Below are 24,397 nucleotides of genomic sequence, written 5' to 3' on the forward strand. Positions count from 1 at the left end.
AAACTTGTTATAGAGAGAAATCAGCAATTCGGCACCAGGTGGGGGGAGGGGGCAAGGGGAACCAGCGAACCACGAAAAAGTGAAATTAATCTTGAAAAGGGGACACCGAAGAAAATGAAGTTAAAGCACTTGCCACCTCTAAAAACATGATTACAGAACACTACTGCTATATTTTTAAGGAGTATCAATGACTTTTTCAACGTAGGCACGAGGTTTAACTTAAACTAATGAAAAAATGGGGTCGTCAATGTACCTTACACCATTTTAGCTGCAATATGAACATAAAATGAATGTAATTAACCATTGCTGCACTATTTTAAATCAAATTTCAAATTAGCAGTTCTGGACTATTCAAACCCATCCCGGGCCGGTGCCGGACAATTTTCAAGTGTAGGCGGAGAATATTTTGGTGCCCTCACCCCCACCTCAATCGCCTGAAATCGCCCTTCCCCCATCGGCCGTCTTTAGTTCGCGGCTTCTACGGCCTTGTAATTCGCAGGATTGAAGGTCCGGCCCTGATAGCATCATACTAAAGCTTAAATTCAGTGATAAAAACAGAAAAATTATTATTTTTTAATGTAAGTGAAAAATAAACATATATAATATAAACATACATTCATATCTCATTTTTACACTCATTTCAAAATAACCATATAAATTAACGTTGAAACATAAATGTTGCTTGACTGCACGGGTTGGGTCTCTCAGACCTATACCGTGTATAGAGAGAAATCTTCCAACAATTAAGGAATAGAAATAGCCTCCTCACTCAAAGTTGGCACAGTAGATATAGATAAACGAGTTCAAATTGGAAATTAGTGAGAATCTCTCAATATAATTGTTCCTGCTACCTGTCGGAAAATGAGAGAAATACATGTGCACAGGTTGGGTATCACAGACCCAACCTGTGCACGTAAATCACCAAATTTCTGTACGTTAAAAATGAATAATAATTTCTGGCTATTCGTATGAGAATTTTTGAATTAACAGGGTAAAAAACTTTTTATTTCAATATTTATGTAATTGTGTGATTCACGTACAGTTGTTGAATCACTAAATGTTATATATCCATCATGCATAATCACCGACCATTTTGGTAGGTTTGATAAATTTTGCGAATTTATCGGTGATCATGTATAATCCCCCGCAGCCCGTATTGGTAAACATAATAAAACGTCGATTAATTACTTGAATTTGCCTGATATTTTGCTCAAACTTCAGACTAGGATTATGGATTCTATCGGTGATATTGATTATGTTTTAAAATGTTGATAAATGTGAAGATATTCCGAGACATAATAATTTGTACGTTTTTAATGGCACTTATTTTCATTTAATTAAATTTTCATGGCAAAATATGCGTAGTGATATACCCATCACGTAATGGAGCTACTAATAAGTGGTTGAATTTGTTTCCTCCTACTTCTTTACTTTATGCATAATCACTGATTATAACTGTACGAAATATTTTCAGTTCTACCGAGTTGGTTGGTTATTATGGATAATAACCGGGGATGTATGGATATATCACCGATTTATCACATTTATCGTAACATATATACCAGTTAATCACTCATTAACACAGTCGTTTTAATTTTACGTGAGAGAGGAGGCTGCGGATAGTCCCAGACGTATGTGCAAGTGATATTATTAAAAAATGACGAGAATAATGTCACAAAGATGTAGTCGATTCAAGACCAGATCATGACAACGATACGTTGATGCGAACAATCATTTCTCACAGATTAACAGTTCGTCTCATCTTGGCCTCGTCACTAACGAACTCGTTTCACGAGGAGCCATAAAACTGACACTGTGCCCATTAGATTCCCTGTAAAATACAAAAAAAAGAATGAATTGATCCCCTGACGATTTTCCATATTCGAAAAAACTGATATCTAATCAAAGTGAATTGAACCACCTTTTGCGTCTTCTATAGATCACCACGCCAAATGCGATCCCACCGCCTGCTGCTGCTATGACGCCCAGAGAGATCAGAGCGATGCCTCCTTCACTAAGCTTCCTTGGGCCTGGAAATAGATATAATGGACCGTAATGAAGTCGAGCATATGAGAAAGTGATTTAAAAGGGTAGACCAAATGGAAACGGAACATTTATAATTAGGTTTATTTTTGTATGAGTGATGCGAAACATTGTGTAGAGGTAGAACGGGCGGTAAGGAAGGCAATACTGTGGAATGGGAGGAATACTTGGAATTTATAGGAGCCCTTCAACTCTGAACACCTGGTGGCTAGCTACAACATGGTGGATACGGTCCTTGGAACAGTGTAATGAAATCGATGTCATCTATCTCCATCCTTGCATTAGAAGGTGGTCTCTCCATCACTTGATACTCAGATACTACAGTAACTCAGGCTTAACCTTGAGTATTCTTATTTCTTTGTTAGTCCAATTATTTCCAATAATGCTTGCTTACAGAGGCTTAGACAACATGCGTCGCTTAACTTGATGTCTTTCATTTCGGCAATTCCAATGTATCCTACTTTTTTAAAAGCTCCTTATACTGGCAATGGTGAGCCCAGATACAGCGTAGTGTTTTTCTACAGTCGAAGTTTCTTTTTAAAACTCCCCCCCCCCCCCTCCGCAGTCAGATCAGCTGCCAGTGGGTAGAGTCACCCTTTGATCAAAGTTTGACGACAGACGTAGGAGAGACGCGTTTTTTCCTTTTTCTCTGGGATAGTATAAGAATACGCGTGTAGCATATTATAAGTAAAAGCCAGATTATTTTTAACTTCCTCGTTTGTTTTATTATTATTATTATTCTCGGCTTCGGGGAAAAAACCGTTATTTAGCTGCAGAAAATAGGTAAAAATAATTTCTCCAATAAAAGTGGCGTTTTACGGTGAGTTCAGTGATTTCCACTGTGGCAGTTATATTGCAGCTCAGTGAAATTTTAAAAACCGCTTAAAGGTCTAACCATTAATTTCACGATGAAGTTCATCAAGTACGGCTTTAAGCCGAGATTACACTATAAAAATTCTATGACAGTTCTTTTAAAAAACTTGAAAAATGTAACCAATAAGCGTGTAGGTTACATTCGAGTGAATGTAGCCAACAGGCTTATTTGTTGTTTTTTGAAGTTTTGTAAAAAAATAAATTTTGTTTAACTTTTATCAATAATCCCAGCCTTAGTCAAAGTTCGTTCAAGAAGGAATAAAATGTAGCCTAGTTCCTCTTCCCCCCCCCCCCCCGTTCTTCGACAACCAGCTTCGTGTCGAACGGACCAGTTTTTCATCGAAGGAACGAGTTGGTCTATTGGCTGATTTGGATGCTGGAAATTGCAACATTTTCCTCTCTTTTAAGCCCAGATTACATTATAAAAGTTTGATAAAAAAATATTTTACGAAACTGGACGAAAATAACCAGTAAGTCTATCCGTTACATTCGATGGAACGTATGCCGACACTACAGTGTAGAAGTTTTAGAAAAGTTATTTTATAAAATCTACCCAAAAAGCCTATCGATTACATTCGAGCAAAGTTTTACAAAATAAGTTTTATAGTTTGATCCAGGACTTGGTCACACGGGGGTGTGCGTCCGGTCTTCAGAGATCAAAGGCCTTAGTCACAACAGTGATAACTCCCCGGGATGACAATGGGTCTACCGTACATCATAAAATACAGGTTATATGTATTTTAATATTACCTTTTTCGCAATGCACTCCTGAATATGGCGTTGTGCAATTACACGTGTAGTTTAGGCCGGTTCCACGAATGCATAATCCGTCGTTTTCACACGTTGACGTATCACAGATATTGATTTCTGCGAAGAAAAGAAATGCTGATTGAATACAAAATGCATTCAGAAAAAAGTGTTAAAGCCTTGCATTCATTTTCATGCACGAGTGACGACCACGGACATAAGTATTTCGGTAATCTAAAAAAAATAACGAAATATATATAATTCTTACCGACATCACAAAATTTCCCAGTATGTGTCGGAGGGCAAATGCATATGAAGTTCTGACGATCTTTGGAGTTTTGACAGGTTGCGCCATCAGGGCAAGGATCATCCACGCAACTGTCAATTTCTGTAACGGAATATACGCCATTCTAATCGGTCAAAACATTCGTGGCTATTTATTCAAAATATATTTATTTATTTTGATATGTACAGAGTAGTTCAAAATTTGATGCGAAAAATTCCACGGAAAACACAAACGAAACACACTTGCAAACGTCAATTGGAGGCAGGGCCCCACTTGGGCATGTGCGAAGGTGACCGATCTCACCGGGCCGCAAAATGTTAAGGACTGTAAAACTGCATTTCATTGCACTGATTTACACGTCACATTAAAGTATAACTTGCTCTGCAAAGCCAGATCTCGAAGTTCAACTGATCTTATTGATGGAAAATACAATGTATGTTAACTTATTAACTTAATGTGTTAACTTAATATATTGTTAACTTATTAACTTAATGTGTTAACTTAATATATTGTTAACTTATTAACTTAATGTGTTAACTTATTAACTTAATGTGTTAACTTATTAACTTAATGTGTTAACTTATTAACTTAATGTGTTAACTTATTAACTTAATGTGTTAACTTATTAACTTAATGTGTTAACTTATTAACTTAATGTGTTAACTTATTAACTTAATGTGTTAACTTATTAACTTAATGTGTTAACTTATTATTTTCTGTAAAACCTAATTGTAATTTACGCAAATTCCATGCACTGATAAGTTTGAAATGACAAGATCCTGTGGTCGTTTAATATCCAGAAAAGATCTTTCTTTGATTACAAGATATATTTTCGAAATGTCAACCGCATTCGTCTTCCGTAGAAATTAGCTGGCACTTTCTATGAAGTGACTACTGAGAGGAATAACCATAAATGTACAGGGTGCCCAAAACTTTGCCTTCTTAGTTCTTTCCTTGAAATACACTCATTCATTTTCCAGGGGTCTTACTTCCAATTACTTTTTTTATATCCGAGCGAATATATGGTTCGTTCCGATGTTCCATGAATACCTATCAATTTTTTGACGTGCAACTCGAACCCACTCTTTTCACTTTGAACATTAAAAGAATACCTTTGTGATGAGGAAAACGAATATCGAAAGCTTTTAGAACAATAACAAAAAACGCCCAATTGCTTGTTAAACGATAAATGTGAAAAATTCTCACTTTCTTGGCATCTCCTCCCAGTGTACGGTAATTTGCATAGACATTTATAAGTCAGTTCACCGCTTCTAATACAGAATCCTTTGTGGAGGCACGGTCTGCTGTTACAAGGGTCAAGTTCTTTAAGAAAAATCATTGTAATCAATATTATGAAGTGATAATACACATGTAAAACTATAATAGATTCATTATTTGGAAATGGAATAACTTACCATCGTCCTCACAATTCACTCCTGTGGTATCTGGTGGACATATGCAGGTGTAATTCATTCCTTTACCGCGTACGCACGTCCCTTCATTCTCGCATGGCCGGTCGTCACAAGGGTCATAGCCTAGTACAGATAAACTGGTCAAAAGCAAATCATATAACAGGAATTCGAATATAAAAATATTTTTCCAGTACACTTTTTCTGCAGAAATATTTTACGCTATAATTTAGATATCTTCTTCGTTGCGCCATCTACTAAACATCAGTGATACTAAACCGATTGAAATGTTATACAAGCTGCACAATATTTGCATTTTTGAGGTCAATTGCTACATATTATTTACCTTGAAATTCTAAGCAGTTTATTTTTTATTATAAAATTGAACTAATTAATTGAATTAAATTAATTGAATAAATATTGATTAAAATACATTTTATAATAATTTTTTTTGATCAAATTAAGTGGTAATTCAATTGCAAAAGATCTCGTCTCCAAGTGGACAGATACGAGATTGTTGATCTAAGAACAATTGGCACCAGGGCGATGAAGAGCGACTAATTTCGTTTGATCATTCCGTTTTTTTGTGTTTATTTCACACGATTAGCACTGCAAAGTTTTTCCATAAAACGGGAAAAAAAACCACGAGTACGAAAACCGTCAATACCGAGTTCCGACTGTACATATGTTACAGTAAATATGATGAATGCGTTATTACGCCTAGTATTCGAACAAAACGTTCGATTGTTGTGCATAATAACCGATAAAAAATCCGGCCATTGTGCATGAAAACCGATAAGAAAATCCGGTCGTTGTGCTTAATAACCGATAAGAATCTGATCATTCGATTTATCACATTTACCGTAGCTTACACGGGTATATATATGATAAAATATCAAAAATCGCCCGTTGTCACCACAAATGATACCAAAATAAAAATACCGCTTACAAAATTCCTTATAAATTGCTAATGGCGGGAAATGAACTACTGCAAATCGAAGTGTATTGAAATCGATTCTATGGAAAAAAAAAAAAAACAACCATTAAACAATAAACATGACAATCGTGTGTGTGAGATGAATATTCATGTTTAGTATTATAACTACCATAAGTTGGCAAAGTAATTTTTGTCCCTGATTTCACAGTTAAGAGTAAATTCTCAAGTGAGCTTCGTTGAAAATAAGACAAACGGGAAATTTATTTACAAAAAACAGTCGGAGCGTTCAAAGTTACTTGAAAATAGTTATATTATACATTATAGTTACCCTACAAGGTGGTGTAGCACTGCGAGCAAGGGCGTAGCTAGAAATTTCGTTCCGGGGGGGAACCAAAGTGATAGAACAATAGATTTGACCACCTTCTTCCCTTTTTCGGTCATTTTCTCACATTTCGGGGGGGGGGGGTTGTGGACCAGACGCCCTTAAGGCCTACGACTGCGAGGTGAAAAAGACTTGAAAGTGCAAATGTCAGTTGCCAACCACGGCATGCAAAACCAAATAAAAATTACTCGATTACCTTCCTTAAAGTTCTATTGATATTCAATAGATGGCGCAATAAAAATTTGACTTATAGGAACAAGACCATATGAAAACTGAGCCCAGGAACGTTTTCTACAGAGTGTGCTTCGTAAAACATTTCGAAATAATATACGATAAACGCTTGGAGGAGTTGTACCACATCCTCAAATTTTATGGGCACACGTTTTATTGCAAACATGTGCCCATAAAATAGGGTTCGTGAGGAAATAAAACAATTTTTAAAAATACTATATAGTATAATAATATAATAATTTCCTCTCCGGTTTTAGAAGAAGGACTAAAAAATGTGCTTAAGGACTTGTTCCAGAAAAGGACGAGGGGAGGTGGTACGTACCCCCCAGTCATCACTGAAGTAATAAAGAAAAGAAAAGTACTTTTTTTCTCGCAGTTTTTCCCCATGTAACCATCAGAGCAAGTGCAGTTGTAAGAGTTTTCTGTATCGATGCATGTGCCTCCATTTTTACAAGGGCTTGACAGACAGGACTTCACTGAAAAACAATGACAGACGAGTATATTATGTAAATGCAGTGCATAGTTACAGACTTTGTATACAGGGTGGGTTCGTATAACCTTTGCAATAAGAATCCTCACTGGGAGTTGATAAAAAGTGATTGAAGAACCAACGATGGATAGTTCTCAGATGAGACACTGAATTTATGAGGTCACATCCGACACGATGCCGTATGGAAATGCCGGAAACTCTAACCCGACATCTCGTGCCAAGCACGTTTCGTCCCCTGTACATTTCACTCACTTGGTCATTCATTCCCTCACGCTCACATACTCAAACGGTCACTCAACTTGGTCATTCATTCGGTCACGCACTCGGTTAATCATATGATTACTCACTTGGTCACATTCGGTTAATCATGTCACCCATACAATCAATCATTCGGTCACTCAATTGATCACTCATACGGTCAATCACTCGGTTTCTCACTTGGTAACTCACTCATACAGTCAATTTTATACTCACTCGTACGGTCACTAATTTGATCACTCACTTGGCCATTCTCTTTCAGTCACTCACTTTGTCATTCATACGGTCACTCATCTAATCACTTGGTTATTCACCCACCTATATGGTCACTCACCTAATCGATGGTCGCTCAACAGTCAGTCACTAATACGTTCAGGGTAGGCGAAATGTCAGGTGCGAAGTTTCGGGGGGAAAAAACAGAATGTAATGAATCGAAACCTTTTTAAGAAACAATGGTTTAGAACACACAGGCATCTTCAACCCGTCGCTCGCGAACACCACGGCACTGTCTGAAGCAACCAAGGTGTTCGATGATCGGGTCCGATTTCATGCTCGCGAGCACTTTTGATCAACGTTCCAATTAAACACCTTGTACTAATTGCATTCAAGGATTGAAATCATAATGATTTCATGCATTCGCATGACAAAGTTGTCCCAATGGTGCTCTTCTTTTGATGATGGGCACAGGCAGTGCCTCGTGACTAGAAAAAAAAGTTGAAGGACTCTGGTTTAGAATATAGCTTACGCACGTATAACAACAGCGAGTGCGTAGAGCCATCTTTTCGCCATTACTGAGCACAGTGACGTCAGCATTATTGCTTTATGTGAGAACGCCCGTATCTTTATACGCAATACCTTAGACTAAGGCACCTGGTGAGAAGGGTGGACAGTCCGCGCTTCAGTCACCGTCACTGTGATGTAATAAATGCATTCATAATTGGATTATAAGTGAATTTGTGCGGCTCATCTGTATAGGAAGTGCAATCAAGTCGCTGCGAATCAAGTTTGGGCCGTGACACATAGTTCAGTAATTCTCCTTTAAGGAGTTACTGATATAGGGGTTAGGGGCCCGTTCAAGTATTACGTAAGCAAATTTTTAGTCATTTTTCACCCCCCCCCCTTGTCAGCAAAACTGTTCTAGATCACTCAAGTCACCCGCGGCACATTCTCAGATTATGTAAGTGATCCGCGGCATATAATTACGGATCACTTGAGTGATGCGTGGCACAGTTCTGGAGCACTTAAGCGGCCCAGAAACATTTCCAGATCACTTGGATCCGCGAAACATTTGGAGATCACTAAAGTGCCTCTGTAGGGGACTTATCAATGGGGGGGGGGATGTTACTTCAAGTTCCGAAGAACTATCGAAAGATTTTTCTCGTTTTTGGCGCACCCAGTAAGATGTCATTAAAAATATTTCATATTTTCATAAAGGTTGGTTGATGACGTAAGCATTATCCAAACCTTCCCCCCCCGTCATCAATGTCAGCAAATCGGGACACTCCCCCCCCCCCCCTCGGTGCTGACGTAATACTTGAATGGCCCCCTATTACATTCGCGCATAGAAATCAATGATTGCGTTGAAAACAGAATAAAGGGAAATCAAAAAACATGGAAAGTTTATCAAACCCACCCCTTCCAAGTGACTTGGTGACTTGGATGGCTCCATCGTGACTTGGAGGGGGTGACCAGTGAAGAATTGAGGGGATAAAATCAGCGATGGCTGTGTTACCACTCATAGCAGGTACATGGACAAGAGATGTCTATTTTTTAGGAGATTCTATTCCTGAACATAATATATATATATATATATATATGTTTGGGGGGGGGGAGCAATCACTCTACAGGAAATGGAGTCGTAAAAAATCGAAACCGGAATTCGTAGATATTTGTGGATGTAAATAACAGATGCATATATCTGCACATTTAAATCATCTCAAAATAAGGCCTAATGCACTTTTTTGTGTAAAAACTAATATAAGACCGGGTCTTATTTTTCTGGAGAAACGCGGTACATCCAGCGTTTAAGCGAAAATTTCAGTGGCTGATCTGCGTGGTAATTGTGGTGCTTGGACTTAAAGAAGCTACGCTATGACATTGTAGCAACCATAGACATTGTGTGTGACTCAGTCTAAACGATGGCATCAGAAAAGTCAACAGGAATACCATTCGTAATGCGTTAGGATACGACGCGTCTTGCATACATCAGTGGTTAATGGTCGGTAGTGACGTCGGACGTAAAGCCATACGGGAATGTTATTTTGTGAAATCGCATACTGAGAGACCATAATGCAGAATTTCGCATCCTCTTGAAAATAAAATGTAGTGCGTCGCGTTGCATAAAACATTCTAATTAATGAAAGGAGGAGACAAGGGAAATTATTGCGTCGACCCTGACGACACCGGAGGGAGTCACGATCAGTTATAAAAAATGAATTTTATTTCCAAGCACGCGTGTGCTTACGTTGTAAGCATGCAATAGTTACGCAGGTGGGTGTTACTTTCTGTAGTTTAGCCTTAACCGTGCGACCTTAACACTGTAACTGTTCTTATAGGTAGGACCTAAAGTTACATATAAATTGGATGGTTTCGAGGTGTGTGGAAACCATACCTACACTTGATACTAGTCTGATAGCTTTCCTTTAACGTCGAGCCTGATCGGAATAAGTCGATTTGCTTCAGCTCTGTTTCAACGAGTCGGACTTCACCACGAACAGCTATGGGTGTCGCCCGCAACAGCCTGCCACTTTTGGTATTGTTGATGATCGTGAATCTGCACTCGTCCTTTGGAGAGGACCCCGGGAAATGTGCCGAGGAACTGATCGACTGGTGTAAGAAGCAGGATTTTTCGGTTCCTGGCCTGCGGTTGTACACCTCGACCATGGACATCGATGGGAAGAAATCCCAACTTTCTTGCACCGCGAACGAAGTCGACGGGATGGTGTGCAAGAAGAACGACTGCGCGTGGTTCGCTTGCTCGTCGAAAAACGAACCGACTTTCAAGGGAAAACCATTGTCGGCAAACACCGAGAACTCGGAGGTTTGCGTGGTCAAGGATAAAATCATGATTATACCCGTCCGTGGAGATGCAAGATCCCCAGAACCGAAGAACGACGATACACAGGTGCACATCGACGGAGAGTGGTGTGTCTAGAAACTGGTGTAGGCTTCTAAGAAATACATGAATCATAAGCATGACAAAAAACGATTGATTACGATGAACCCTAACATATATTGTGAACATTCGGATGTAGTGACATTTTCGTGTTTCTGACGTTCTGTCTGCTATGTCTCTTTTACAGGTATTTTTCATAGCTTTTAAAAAGATCAATCATGTGCAGTGATTTCATTACTGGCTAGTATTTCCCGTCCATAAAGTCACGTTAATGTTTCCCATGACAACATGTACCGAAGAACATGATCTTCTTTTGAAAAACCTAAATTTTGTTCGAGTACTTTATAGTTAGAATATTTTATCTTTTATGTTCATGTTTATACTTTGTCATTTTGGCGAACTTTGAAAAGTAGTAGTACAGTGGAACCTCCCCTAATGGACTGTCCCCGTTAACGGACAATTTTCTGATCCCCGGTCCCGTGAAATAGAGCTTTAATGTATTTTACTCCCCATTAGCGGACACTCTCGATAGCGAACAGGCAAACTCTAAATTACTAATTTTTATTCATAAATCGAGAGTTCTTCACATTCAGCTTAGATTACGTTTAATCTCAAGCTCGTTTTGGTGAATATAAAATAAATCGTTAATTAATTACTTAATTAATTAAACATACCTATGGTACAGGTTTTGTATGTTGATACGTGTGAAGAAACGCAACATTACAAGACCGATAATGTTGTTATGAATGTTTCTATCTTCTTCTCACTGATTTTAATTTCATTTTTATAGCAAAATATGTGTCGCGCAAGTGTATTTTGTGTGCGGGTAAAAATAATGAATTGCTTTAAGGGAGAGAAGAAAATGTAAATGTTTTCCATATTTATCAGACTTTCCATATTTATTTGGGAATTATGCATAATTGCCGGTAAAAGTGATAAATGTTGTGGAATTCAATTGAACTTTCACTATCGAGACCATTGGTGATTATTCATACCTTTCGGAGAGCGAGTAGCGCACAGATTTTGACATTGAAACGTATAGGAACCAATCGTGACCGAAGCCAAGAGTCGTATAAACAAGACTCCACTGTATAACGTACCTCCCCATTTAGCGGACGAAAATTTTTGGTCCCATGGTTGTCCGTTATCGAGAGGTGGTTCTACTGTACCGGTTACACATGCATAATATCTATTTTATACTAGATGTGGCGAGAAAGAGTACAGTAAAAGCCAAAGAAATTGATCTGTCTTTGAATTATTTATTTATAAATTTATTTCGCGTTCAACATAATTAGAAATGAGAATTGAAATTTAATGTATCGAGGCGCCCTCACTGGATAGACACTTCTGTGTCACCTAAAAGGTAGTTGGCATCTTGACATATGCAGTAAAACCTCGTTAAGTCGTCACTCCGGTTCAGTCGTCATTTTTCTTCAGACCCTTCCAGCTCTCATAGACCACAGTGTTATTAAACCCTCGTTTACTCGTCGCTAATTTCGGTTAAGACGTCACTATGAAAAAGTTTGAGAAAGAGGAACAGACTATTTTTATGGCTCCCATTAAAAAAAAGAGCTTGTGAACAGCATTGCCTCATGCTCAAAAGTCACCATAAAATCCTATGTAACCAAATGGGGAACAGTTTAAGTAACGAAAGTACCATGGGGAAGTTCATTTGCCGAATAAGGTTTTTGGAACGTTGGGGAGTGTTCAAGCTAGATCTCATTTCTGCCTGGCCTCCATTGGAGAAACTGGACAAATTGCGAGACACCCAAACTCTGTCGCAAGAAACAACGTAAGCACTTTGCCCCCCCCCCCCGGGGGGGAAGGGCATCTCCGGCAAAACCAAAATTTATTGATATGTCAGAGATTACATATAGTGCAAGGAAATCAAAAATTATGTAAGTCGAAGAATCAAATTAATCAAGTTAAAGTCAAAGCGCAACGCGTGGGCACGGATAATAAATAATCATAGAAAGCATGGATTCTACTAATTTAGGGCTTCAAATTTAAACAAAATACCTTTGTTGAAAAAAATGAGTCATTCTTTCCCAACTGTTGCGGTCTTCTGTTTACTTTTCCTTGCCCAGGGCCCCTCCACCAAGTCAAAAGTGTTCGAGATTACTTTGTAGTCGCAACATGAACTACTGATGAAGAATTCAAACACTGAAATTAATTTTGATGTACATGTTCTGTTATGAAGAAAAGCTGCTTATTCAAACAATTGCTCTGTTAGTCTAAATTAAAAATTACTAGTATAAATCAAAACGTACAGTACATTTCACCACAATAATTTAAGTAATAAGAGATAAAAAATTGATATTTTTTTTCTTTCGCAATCTATAAATTTTATTAATATTATTATTTCGATTCATACTTTAATAAATGTCATATCACTTTAAATTTATACGATTTTCACAACATTGCACATTAAAACTGACGACACTCCACTTAAGTCGTCATAATATTTCGATAACTTCAGGTGACGACTTATCGAGGTTTTACTGTATATGTCGTTTCGCCGTTCTCACTTTTAGTTAAAAATCACATTTTACCGCCAAAATTTGCTCACTCACACCCAGACGGAAACGATGGCATCACTATGTGTTGTGCCTCTTTTTGATTGTTACTGTTTCGTGATTGTTGTTCAACGCAACTACGTCGGAAGATTCAGTTGAAGTATTCTCGGGTTCTGTATCTTTCTGCAATGTTTTCTTGTCAATTTTTCTGGAAATATGCCCGGACCACTCAAGTATTCTAGAAATGTGTTGCGGGCCACTTAAGTGCTCTGGAAATGTGCCGCAGGTCACTCAAGTGAACTGTAAATGCGTCGCGGGTCACTTAATTCATCTGTGAATACACCACTTGCATATTTGAGTGAACTGAAAATGAGCTACGGGTCGCTTAAATGCTCTAGAATTTTGCCACAGGTCACTTAAACCATCTGTAAATGAGCCGCTTAGTTCATTTTCGCAAAATCAGATAATCCGCAAGGGCCGCACTTGCAATGCGGGCCATAGTTTAACATGTATGGCTTATACAGTAAGCTTTATATATATTGTAAACAATAGTATCCGACTGTCTTAAAGGATGGGTCGCATTGAATTTCTTAAAGAGAAATTTTGAGTTCTTAGCTTTCTAATAGCATTGGAATTAAGAGAAATTGATTATAACAACACGTGAAGATATTTTCTTCCGAATTTATTTATTTTTTCAAATTTTTTTCTTTTTCATTTAAAAAAAATTGTTTTTTTGATCGTCTGGGGGGGGGGGCTCTGACCCCCTCGCTTCCCTTCGAACGTGTCTGATCCCAATGTGGGCGCGGTAGCCCGGTCGGTAAGATACTCGCCTAAAGTACCAAAGGATGCTTAGAGGTGTCGCGAGTTCGATACCCGGTTCGTCCTTGTCAGAAAACTTTCCTGACACAGGGGTACAACAAAAACGGCGACTTGACCGCAGCAAAAAATTGCTACTAGGGCAGGGGGCCCCCATCGAGGAGTTAGCGTACCAACCTCCCGATGAGTATAAGAAACAAGCCTGCCGTTCGGAATCGGCAATAAATTGTAGGTCCCGGTCTAATTAGCCCTCGTGTGCAGAAAATGACCGTGGTGCGACAAAAATGATCAAATGATCCCAATGTGTGTTAGGGGCAGAGATGACGATATTTTGCTGACAAGGAGAGGGGGTGAAAAATGGCTAGAAATCTGCTGACGTAATAATACTTTTACGACCCCTAATCGATCCCCGGTAAAAGCGATAAACATAGTACTGTAATAAGACTTTCTTTTTATCGAGACGATTGGCGATTATTGGCGACATTTTTTTTACTGGACGATTTAAAAAAAATGGATCTGACTCCGATCAGTCCGTAGTACATCGAGCTTTGGCCAGGGATCTCCGGCCAGAGTCTGAATCATTTCTCAAATTCGGACTTCGACCAAAACTCTTAGCCAATTCGCGAATTGGTCACACTTCGGGCTGTCGCAGTAACATAAATACGCATGCACAACATGTTCCGACATGTACTGATTGGAAGTCCGAAACCCTATCCAGGCTTTCGTTTTTCGTGTGAAAAGCGGAGAGTGTCATCGTTTCTCTCTCTATGTACTGATTCGTTAGAAATTCCGCAGAGAGAATGTGTACGATGTTCATTTGCAGTTAAGTTGGGCATTAGTTGTCTTTAACGGACACTCCATAGGCAGGTTACGAATTAGTAAATTTTTTTTTTTTTTTTAAATACACTATCATGTTTATATGTGTCTCACCTATTTCACAGTTTCTTCCGGTGGCTATATAATCGCACGTGCAGTTGTAAGTGAATGTGTCGATCATTGCACACGTTCCTCCATTCAGGCACGGGCTGGACACGCAAGGATCGATTTCTGAAAAAAATTAAATCACAGAAATAAATTTATAAGTTTTCTGACTCTCTAGATACGATTCCACTTCATAGAAAAATAACATCATGAACAAAAATGCGCGAATATTAATATAATTCATGACTTCCATGGATCACAACATACTTGTTTCGCAATATTTTCCGGTCGCATTCGACGGACACTCGCAGGTGAAACCCAGTCCGATTCCAGTCTCTTCCCTGCATACGCCACCGGAGTGACATGGATTCGAAGCGCATACGTTCTCAACTGCAACCATCAATTAAATAGTTAAGTCAGCATTTAACGAATAGATTTTTGTTTTCGTACAGGAGACACAAAAATTGCTTCATCAGACCATGAATAACGTCACCACTATTTGTGTCTTACTTGTGGAGCAGTTTTCGCCACGGAAACCCTCTGGACAAAAGCAGTCGTACGTCAGGTCTTTGTAGACGCTGCATAATCCTCCGTTTTCACAAGGATCGGGACTGCACGGATCTGCAACATACGAGAAGAACATGAATGACTTATTAGTGAACTCCAACGCTTTGATGGCTCGGGTAGAGACCAAAAGACTTAAAAGGCACCTGGCAGCAGTTTTGGAACCTACCGTAGGTCATTTTCTAGAGCAAATGTGAGCTGGTCTGTTTGAGCGCTCGTGATGGTGCCCCGAGTGATTGGCGGGACACTTCTTTGAAGGTAGTTTTGGATGGTTGTGTGGTGGCGTCAACTTCCGACAACGCACTAACTTCAGTGGTACAGTTTGAAATTTTGTATTGGGATATAACTTTTAAATCATCAAATAAGGAAGTCATAATTCTTCCAAGTTGCGGAACAATTTCTGTCTTATGGAATGAGACATAATTCACATTTCTGATATTCTTCAGAGGGGCACTTCGTAGAGTTGTCATTCTATTCACATTATCGCATCCAGACCACGTTACATAAATATTTATATTTTTGTAAATTTTGTATTTCAGAAAACATTGTTCTTTTTGAGAAAAAATTGAAGTGCCTTTATAAATCAAAAAAAATGAATCATTTATTCTTAAACATTCAAGAAGTTTTAAATTTTTGACGATATTTGAAGTACAAAACTGCTCTAGCTAAATCTTCATATAATTAATGAACTACTTGATATATTTGATGACTACTTGATATATAGATGACACTTCTCGTTGTTAAATCACAATTATTCAATTTCCGGATAGAGGTTCCTGGGAAAGTATATTCCGCGAAACCCCTTCGCGCATGCTACATATCTAAACGCTCGTCTTGATGATTCTTATTGGAATCTTCAGATATCCGCTAACAACTGAGATTACCTGTCTGTGTTCAATCACCGATCATCCATATTAGCGTGTCGCTACTAAGGCCGGGAATACACTATAAAAGTTTTGTAAAAACTCTGACAAAACGCGAAAAATTCAACCAATAAGATCACCGGTTACATTTGCTCGAATGTAACCGGTTGGTTGAATTTTTCCAGTTTCATAAAACTTTTGTAATCAAAATTATAACAGTGTAATCCCAGTGTAATTATAACATATAGTGTAATCCCGGCCTAAGTGTTGTTAGGCCAGTATTACACTATAAAAGTTTGGTGAAAGTCCTTTTATAAAACTTGAAAAATGCAGCCAATAAGGTCACCGGTTGCATTTTCTAGAATGTAACCAATAACCTTATTGGTTAGATTTTTCAAGTTTTATAAAAGGGATTTTATCGAAATTTTACACTGTAATGCCGGCCTTACACATTCACCTTTGAAGACCGCATACACCGTTGAAGACAACTCAGAGAGTCAGAGAGCTGTCGAAGCATTCCCAAAGAATGAGTGTATCTGAAAATTTTATGGGAAACATGGCCGCCTCGGACGAAGTTTATTGGTATAATCGTCTTGGAACATCAGCAATGAATAATAACAATAATCCCGGCCTTAGTAGCGACACGCCAATGTGGGAATCACATAGCATATAATTATACATCATCACCTTATAATCATGCTTATAATTTTGATTTCCCGTTGACATGGTGTTGTTTGAACAGTTCAAATGCGTCTGTTGCTCGAATTTTTATACGAATTTTTAAATTATTTAAACCAAACTATGTTAAACCACTGTTAAACCACTCTAGCAAATTGCGTCAGTGGCATGGTCTATTTGAGAAAATACGGTTAAACAGCTTGCACCCCCATTGTTACTTATAATCATACTGTAAACTGAATGCAAAATGTCGCCTTATATAATTTAGGGTTTATTCACATCTTCAGACACTCGCCGTGTCGTATCAGACCAACATCACCTATAGACCAAAGCCTCCGCACGAAGCTTGTGACGTAAATGAAATTTCTCCTATTGCCATTGGCTATAGCGCAAAAACAGGTAAGGATATCGCATGCATCGGCCTGCTATGTCCAGTGACATTAGGTGAAATGGCCTTCTTCAGTGACGTCACGAGCTTCGTGGCCATGTTTTACAGGTGATGTTGGTCAGACAGGGCAAACATTCCTATACATAAAACCAATGGACGTCTGTCGTATCGTGGCTGCGCAGGCGCACACAGATATTTAAAGAATGTTTGCCATAAAGAATGCGTGACACGACACGGTCAGTGTCTGTAGATGTAAATCCACCCCTTAATTGTGTTTCAGTATGCATTTCAAAGTATAGGATATGCATTAAATTCAGGTATCTTGTCCTGCTTACCAAAGCAGGAAACATACCGCATCCTCCATAAAAAAAACTAAAAAATTACGGAGACCCTCTACATTTCGATCCTTGCATGTTCGCACGTTGTTTTCGTTAAAAATAAGAGCCGGTATACAGTCGAATCCCGTTTTAACGAATACAGTTATAGCGAAAATCTCGTTTTTAACGAACACTTTTCTAATCCTCAAATAATTTTACATAGGAACAATGCTAAGGTAACCTGGAATTCCTTTATAACGAAATTTTGTTTGAACAAAGTGATTCCTCCGGTCTCTTGGTGTTCGTTATAACGGGATTCGACTGTACTACCAAGTAGCTTGAATGCATGCCCATTTCGAGCATATATTACCGATAAGCAAATGATAAGCACGTGTATTAGAAATAAGCAAGCTTATTCAAGAGCTCGCTACTGAATAGCAGGACGGTCTATTTTTCCGAGCTTGTGAGTATGCGGTTAAGGGAAGCTGTAAAACAAGTCTGAACATGCGCAGTGAGGTGCACTACGAACCAGTTTTGTTATATATTGAGGAGGAATAAAATTGATAAGATCGGAAAATTCTTAAATGCGTATTCATCATGTATTGAATAAGTCACACTCATAAAACAAAGCGTACCCACATCAAAAGTATGCCTATAACAAGGAAATCTCTCGCTGAGCAAGGCCCTAGCAAATGTATACGCTCGGGAATAACGAACATGCTATAAACGAGCATGCTACCTAGTAGCGAATAAGCCAGATTTTTTTTTTTAGTAGGATATGCATCACGGGGCCTAACTTAACAAGATTCCGTGATGTCCTGAAAGTTGCCGCAATGATTCATTACTAATGAAGAAACTTGCGAAGAGAAGAATATAAAATTTTTCTTCGAAGATGAATACTCACCAATGCATTTCCCATTCAGTACGATATACCGCCAAGGATTCCCACAGTCGCATACCTTATCGTAAACAGTGCTATTGAGTTTATTGAAATCACACTTGAACTGTTGGCCGCCGCAGTCACATTCTGAAACGATGACTCGATTAAAGTTTAGTTATTGTTTCCTAATAATAACCATTGTTGAATGTGAGCCATCAATAACACTTACCTAGACATTTCCCATCTTCTTCGAGGTAAGTAGTACCACAATCGCATGATTTAGTGTACGTACCATCAAAATCCCAATCAAATGTGCAGTTGAATGTACCTCCACACTGGCAGGCTATAAATATCGGAAAAAATTCAGGTGTTTTTTGGAAACGAAACAACCTTATAGATTTTTTTTAATCGGGCTCGTTTATTTCTCACCTTTGATACTAGTTATCGAACCATGAATATTTATCAATTATCAAAGCATCGCAAGATTCCAAAATTACGTTCTAAAATACATCTTTATCGATACCTACACGTCTAGATGTAAACTGAAACAATACATCGATATCTTATCAATACCCTAAGATAACCAAGTTTATCTTGAAACGAAAATGGATCACAATCTTAAGAGTTATTTGAAAAATATGTTCCTTCATCAAGATGGTGAATCAAATGATTCGCTTAGTAAACATTACGGAAATATACATTTACATACCCGTGCATATACCCTTCTTGTCTCCGTACCCAGCAGTGCAATTACAGTGCTTGTCATCAGATAAAGCGGTCGGGTTGCCGAAATAACAGCCATGAGAATTGGTCCCGCATTTGCATTCTGGAAATTTCGGTCAAGGTTCAAATTAAGGTGACTCATGTGAGTCGTGACATTCAAATGAAAATTTCTTATTACTGTATATTTCTTGCAAAAAATGGTTTAATGCCATTTCTGTACCAATATAATAACAATTTCAGGTCTCTTAGTTGAAATTAAAACGCGTTTCAACAAGCTTGGCTTAATTAGACGCCAAGAGATGCCAAATTGGAACGGAAATTTTTTGTCCCCTGCGTGTAAAATTTCATTGAAAAGCCACATTTTTTTGCACTGTAGGCAAATATCAATGATTTATATCATCCATTTTACTGTGTGATTTTATTTTATGATAATTTTGGCAAAACAGTTGAAAGTAATGAAAAATTCGAAAATTTTTATGCCATTAAATAAAAGTTTATAAATTTTTTCTCATTAACGGTTTCTTATAATACAAAATGCATGCTACAGTCCATTGATATGTTCCGACAGAGCAAACTAAAAAAAAAATTGATGCTTTTCAATGGAACCTGAGACCCAGGGCACAGAAAATGACCAAAAAATGACCGTTCCAGTTCGGCACCTATTGGTGTCTGTGTAAAGCGCAGAGCTCATTGAAACACATATTTTTTTGAACTAAGACACCTGAAAAATTCTTATCATATTTATACTGAAATGTCATTAAAGCATTTTTAGTTAGAAATATACAGTGTGCTTCAAAAAGAATCATCCGATTTCAAAAGTCATAACTATTCAGATTTTAATCCGTTTTGATAGAATAATGTACTGGTAGACAGAGGGAAATCTCGAGTTTCACGCAGTTGTTGTCGAGATGGCGACTGCACAATAGAAATCGTTTTGTGTTCTTTAATTTCACGAAGTATGAGTCTGTAACAAGTGTCCATCGTGATTTTCGTCGGCAATACCCTGGTGTTGAACTTCCTACCACTTAGAGCATTGGGCGATATATAGTATAAAAAATTCCGAGACACGGGTTGTCTGTATAAAGGGAAATCCCCTGGCCGTCCCCGCATATCGGACGAAAATGTGGAGAGCATCCGACAGAGTTTCGCACGTAGTCCATAGAAATCCACCAGCAGTGGAACATGTTCGCAAAAGTTTGGGACGAATTTGACTACCGTATAGGCCCATGTCGTGCATCCCAAGGTTGACACGTTGAGCACCTTCGATTTAATTTGAAAAAAAAAAAAAAAAAAACTTTATAATCAGCCATGAGTAATATAAAATCCATGTTAAGTGTCCATGTTCCATATTTTTCGTAATATACGCATTTCAAACCGGTTGATTCTTTTTGAGACAGTAATAAGAAGTTTTCACTTGAACGTCATGTGTCCTATTAACAGATATAATCAACTTTGATGAGCAATTACATGCACTTAAAAAACTTCTGGAACATACCTCTGCATTCGCTGTACAACTCCGCAAACCACCGCCTGTAATACCAAGCATAGCCAAGTGGACATTGACAAAAATAATCGCCATTATCTTTCTTTATGCACTCTCCTCCCGTGCAGTTCCCGCATTCTAAATCATTGGAAATCAATATATTATATTTATTTATTTTATTTAGTGTTGAGAACAATATATGTATATGACTAAAACATTCCGAGAGTGTATTTCTTCTAAAAAGTATGTGTAGATATCATGAACAATCGAATGAGATGAGGAACTTTGATTGCCATTCTAGTGACCAAATATGTCAGTTTTGGTTTCGGTTTAGATATTTGTAGTTTTGTTTACACTTTGCGAGAAGTTTTCTGTTTTGCTTTTTTTTTAATGTTTTTTTTAAAATTATTTCTTTCTTATCCGAATTTTGACGAAATTGCATTGAGGCGTGTGATTTAAATAATACTTAAATATTTAAAAAAGAAAAGCTCTCTTATTCTTATTAAATTATATGCTGTTATCGAAATTATACTCATATTTTCTCAAAACTGTTTGAGAAAATTCTCTTCGTTAAAATTGAATGGTCGCTATAACGTTGGGTTGTTATAACGAGCGTTGACTGTATTTTTTCATTTGATAGGTACCACAAGTTGAGTGCTTAAACGAAATGGCGTAGGTCCCATGGACCAGGTTACTTTTTATCTATAAAGAGAAACACAAAATGTACTAGACTTAAATACTTTATCCAGCGTGTGTGAAAAAGTTAACAGTGTTAAAATACTCACTCACCCGTTGCCACATGGTCGAAATCGGGGTCATCAATACTCGCAGTGTCCTTACGGTGTTGCTGAAAAAAATCACTTTCATGATCACTATTCCAAAAAATACCGTTAGCAGTCACAACACCGACAAACAAAAAGCAAAAGCGAATATTCGAGATCATTTTTTTTCGTCTTCAGAGTCGTGCGTAGTATTTTAGTTGCGTTATTAGGGAGTCGCTGTTGTTTCACCAGCTCCCGATGGTGTAAAGACTGTAATAAATTTACCATTCGGAAACAAAAGAGACGATGGAGGAGAATTATCGATGATTTTCGGATAATTTTATCTTCAGGAAAGCAGGTGATATTGTGGTATTGCATTCATAAAACACGAGGGAGAAAGAGATCTTATCTTTCAGCTTTTATCAATGATAATTTTTAGCATAAACAAAGGAACGGCATAATTTTATTTCAGTTGCTGCAGAATTCATGAGATTGTATTTGTGTTTCGTGTTTTCAAATTAAAATTAGTTTAATTTCATACCTGATTTTTAAAAATTCACTTCCTATTAAATAGATATTAGAACTTCTAAACAGACAATACAATATACGCGGATCACTCAATCACACACGCAGGTTTTACCAACAGGAAACTTTCCGGTATGTTGAATAGTTGATAACAAATCCCTCAGGGGAATGTTTGCGTGAGATTATGGTTGCACATTTTGACTAAATACAGTGTACTTTTAGATAGCGCTTGAGCTTGCCGGTTGACCAAATATTCGATACAGCCAAATCCTGTACCGGAGTACTCATGATGCTATTCTAGGACTGAAATATTATTTTAAAACCTTACGGTTTAAATTCGTTTAATGTAGTTTCCCAGCTTCGAGGTGTGAGCGCAATCAATCCCCTATTCAAAAAATATCTTCCCATAGAGGGCAATCACTCCTACAAAATTTCATAACACGCCACGATGTTGCTTCCGAATTCGGAAGTCGGATGGCAGCGCTATTTGAACAAATAACAAGCATTCCTGACAACAAACTTCACGTTAGGAACACAACATATACACTGCACATTCCGACATGCACCAATTCGTTAAGTCTACATCTACAATACCAACGTTCTATTTTTCGCAGTAATTCAGCATTACCCATCTCGGCTGTAGTTAGTTTTAAGTAGTTTTTAAACTTCTAGGAGCGAATGCGAGTGAGATCTTCTATTCAAAAATGTTCTTTAATTATTCACTGTGTATGGATGTATAAATGATAATAAGGTCATTCGCCTTGTCTTTAATTATTTATCATCACTTGTTAAAAAAAATACAAGACATCGATCACCGCGAAATACATACAGGACAAGCAAAAAAAAAACCACAAAAAACGGTCGATGCTACCCGATAAGAATCGTTGCCAATGGCGCTACGCGCACGTTATCAAAGATGGGAAAACGGGGCATACAATACAAAAACCAAACACAATAAAGTATTTTCAGTTTTCGTCCTAAATAAGACATTCTGGAGTGAATGAATTTATGTATTTTAAAATAAATTATACATTTTACAATGAATGTAACCAATACAAATAGTAGTCCATAATATATACTGTAGAGCCTCAATATATACAAATACAAATACAACGCCACAACAGGCAAATTGCCCAACGAGGTGGCTGACTTAAGAACATCATGGATCCCCGAGTCATTTTTTGGAGGCCCTACCTACTACTGCTACACCCCAAATGCACCCCCCCGGAACCCCCCAACGAATCGGTACATGCGGGAATGTGCGTGTAGTGCAACCTGACGTAAAGTTTGTTTCTGTGTAATGTTTGTTATGTGTAGTGCTGCCATCTGCCACCAGTTTCTTTTCTAACTATGAGTGAAGTGTTATGATTGAATGATTTATCGTTGTAGGACTGTTGCTCTCTGTGGCGAGACACTTTTTAACGGGGAGATCGGCTCGCATTCGCGCCTTGAAGTTGGGAACCACAGAAAACCAACTTCAGCCGACCACCACTGTGGGGTTCGAACCCGGATCCTCGCATCGCGAGTCCGTCACTATAACCACTCGACCACCACAGCGGCTATATTCTTATATGTATTATTACTATACTTTGCACATTGGCTCTCTCTTAACAAGCACGCTCTGGTCACGTGAAAGAATCTCAGTACATTCTGTACTGAAAAACGAGATGATCACGTGATGCCCCTTCGGAGGGTCCGAAGGGCCATGTGTGTGAGAACATCAGTTCAGCTCCAGCTCTCACACGAGATGCACCAACGTCGTCTTTCTCTCTATCTCTTAATATATGTACCATGTAAATAATATCTTCTATATAGCATCATAATTAAAGATAACGTATCTGAAACTACGTCTCATTCATACGGAGTCAGATGCGATGCTCTACCGTCACCACTTAGCATCAGCAATATCAACACAAAATACTGTCTCTAATTCAACAAAATTGCATTTAACTATGTAGTGTTCAGCATCCATATTGAAATCAAGTGTAAACACGCTCTGTATATCCAATTTACTATTACTATAGATAAATTACTTTCATATTTATAGCGCTGTCATTGAAGAGTTATTTCTTTCCCGGAATTATTGTTTCCACTCCAATAAGTTCAATTAATCCATTTTAATCGTAAGTCCATTTCAATGCATTTTTATCTAGGTTGTCTTATAAAGACATACACTTGAGTCTAGATGGAA

General features: G+C 38.0%; 1 protein-coding gene across 1 annotated transcript; it reads right to left on the reverse strand.

Moving 5' to 3' along the window:
• Positions 1–543: 543 nt before the first annotated feature.
• Positions 544–21,958, reverse strand: LOC149081477 (uncharacterized). Its single transcript, XM_089238407.1, has 15 exons — positions 21,710–21,958; positions 20,933–21,058; positions 19,424–19,540; positions 18,944–19,057; positions 18,739–18,861; positions 15,535–15,645; positions 15,292–15,414; positions 15,034–15,150; positions 7,271–7,384; positions 5,365–5,484; positions 5,156–5,272; positions 3,932–4,051; positions 3,667–3,783; positions 1,922–2,030; positions 544–1,831 (listed from the first exon to the last, which is right to left on the reverse strand). The coding sequence occupies exons 1-15, from the start codon at positions 21,861–21,863 to the stop codon at positions 1,759–1,761; spliced, it is 1,755 nt and encodes a 584-aa protein (XP_089094533.1). The 5' UTR covers positions 21,864–21,958; the 3' UTR covers positions 544–1,758.
• Between the last annotated feature and the right edge of the window lie 2,439 nt (positions 21,959–24,397).

The sequence above is a fragment of the Pholcus phalangioides genome, unplaced genomic scaffold (assembly GCF_987345545.1).
Source record: "Pholcus phalangioides strain wild (caught in Gottingen) unplaced genomic scaffold, Ppha-v1.0 ptg000010l_1, whole genome shotgun sequence".
In the NCBI taxonomy this organism is placed as follows: domain Eukaryota; kingdom Metazoa; phylum Arthropoda; class Arachnida; order Araneae; family Pholcidae; genus Pholcus; species Pholcus phalangioides.

Bases quoted from the DNA above. Each gene is read 5' to 3' on its own strand.
- LOC149081477 (XM_089238407.1), bottom strand. From the start codon at position 21,863: ATGATCTCGAATATTCGCTTTTGCTTTTTGTTTGTCGGTGTTGTGACT. The intron at 19,541-20,932 runs GTATGTTCCAGA...CGAAATTTCCAG, and splicing joins GTTGTACAGCGAATGCAGAG to AATGCAAATGCGGGACCAAT. The intron at 5,485-7,270 runs GTACTTTTCTTT...TATCTGTACTAG, and splicing joins GAAAAACTGCGAGAAAAAAA to GCTATGACCCTTGTGACGAC.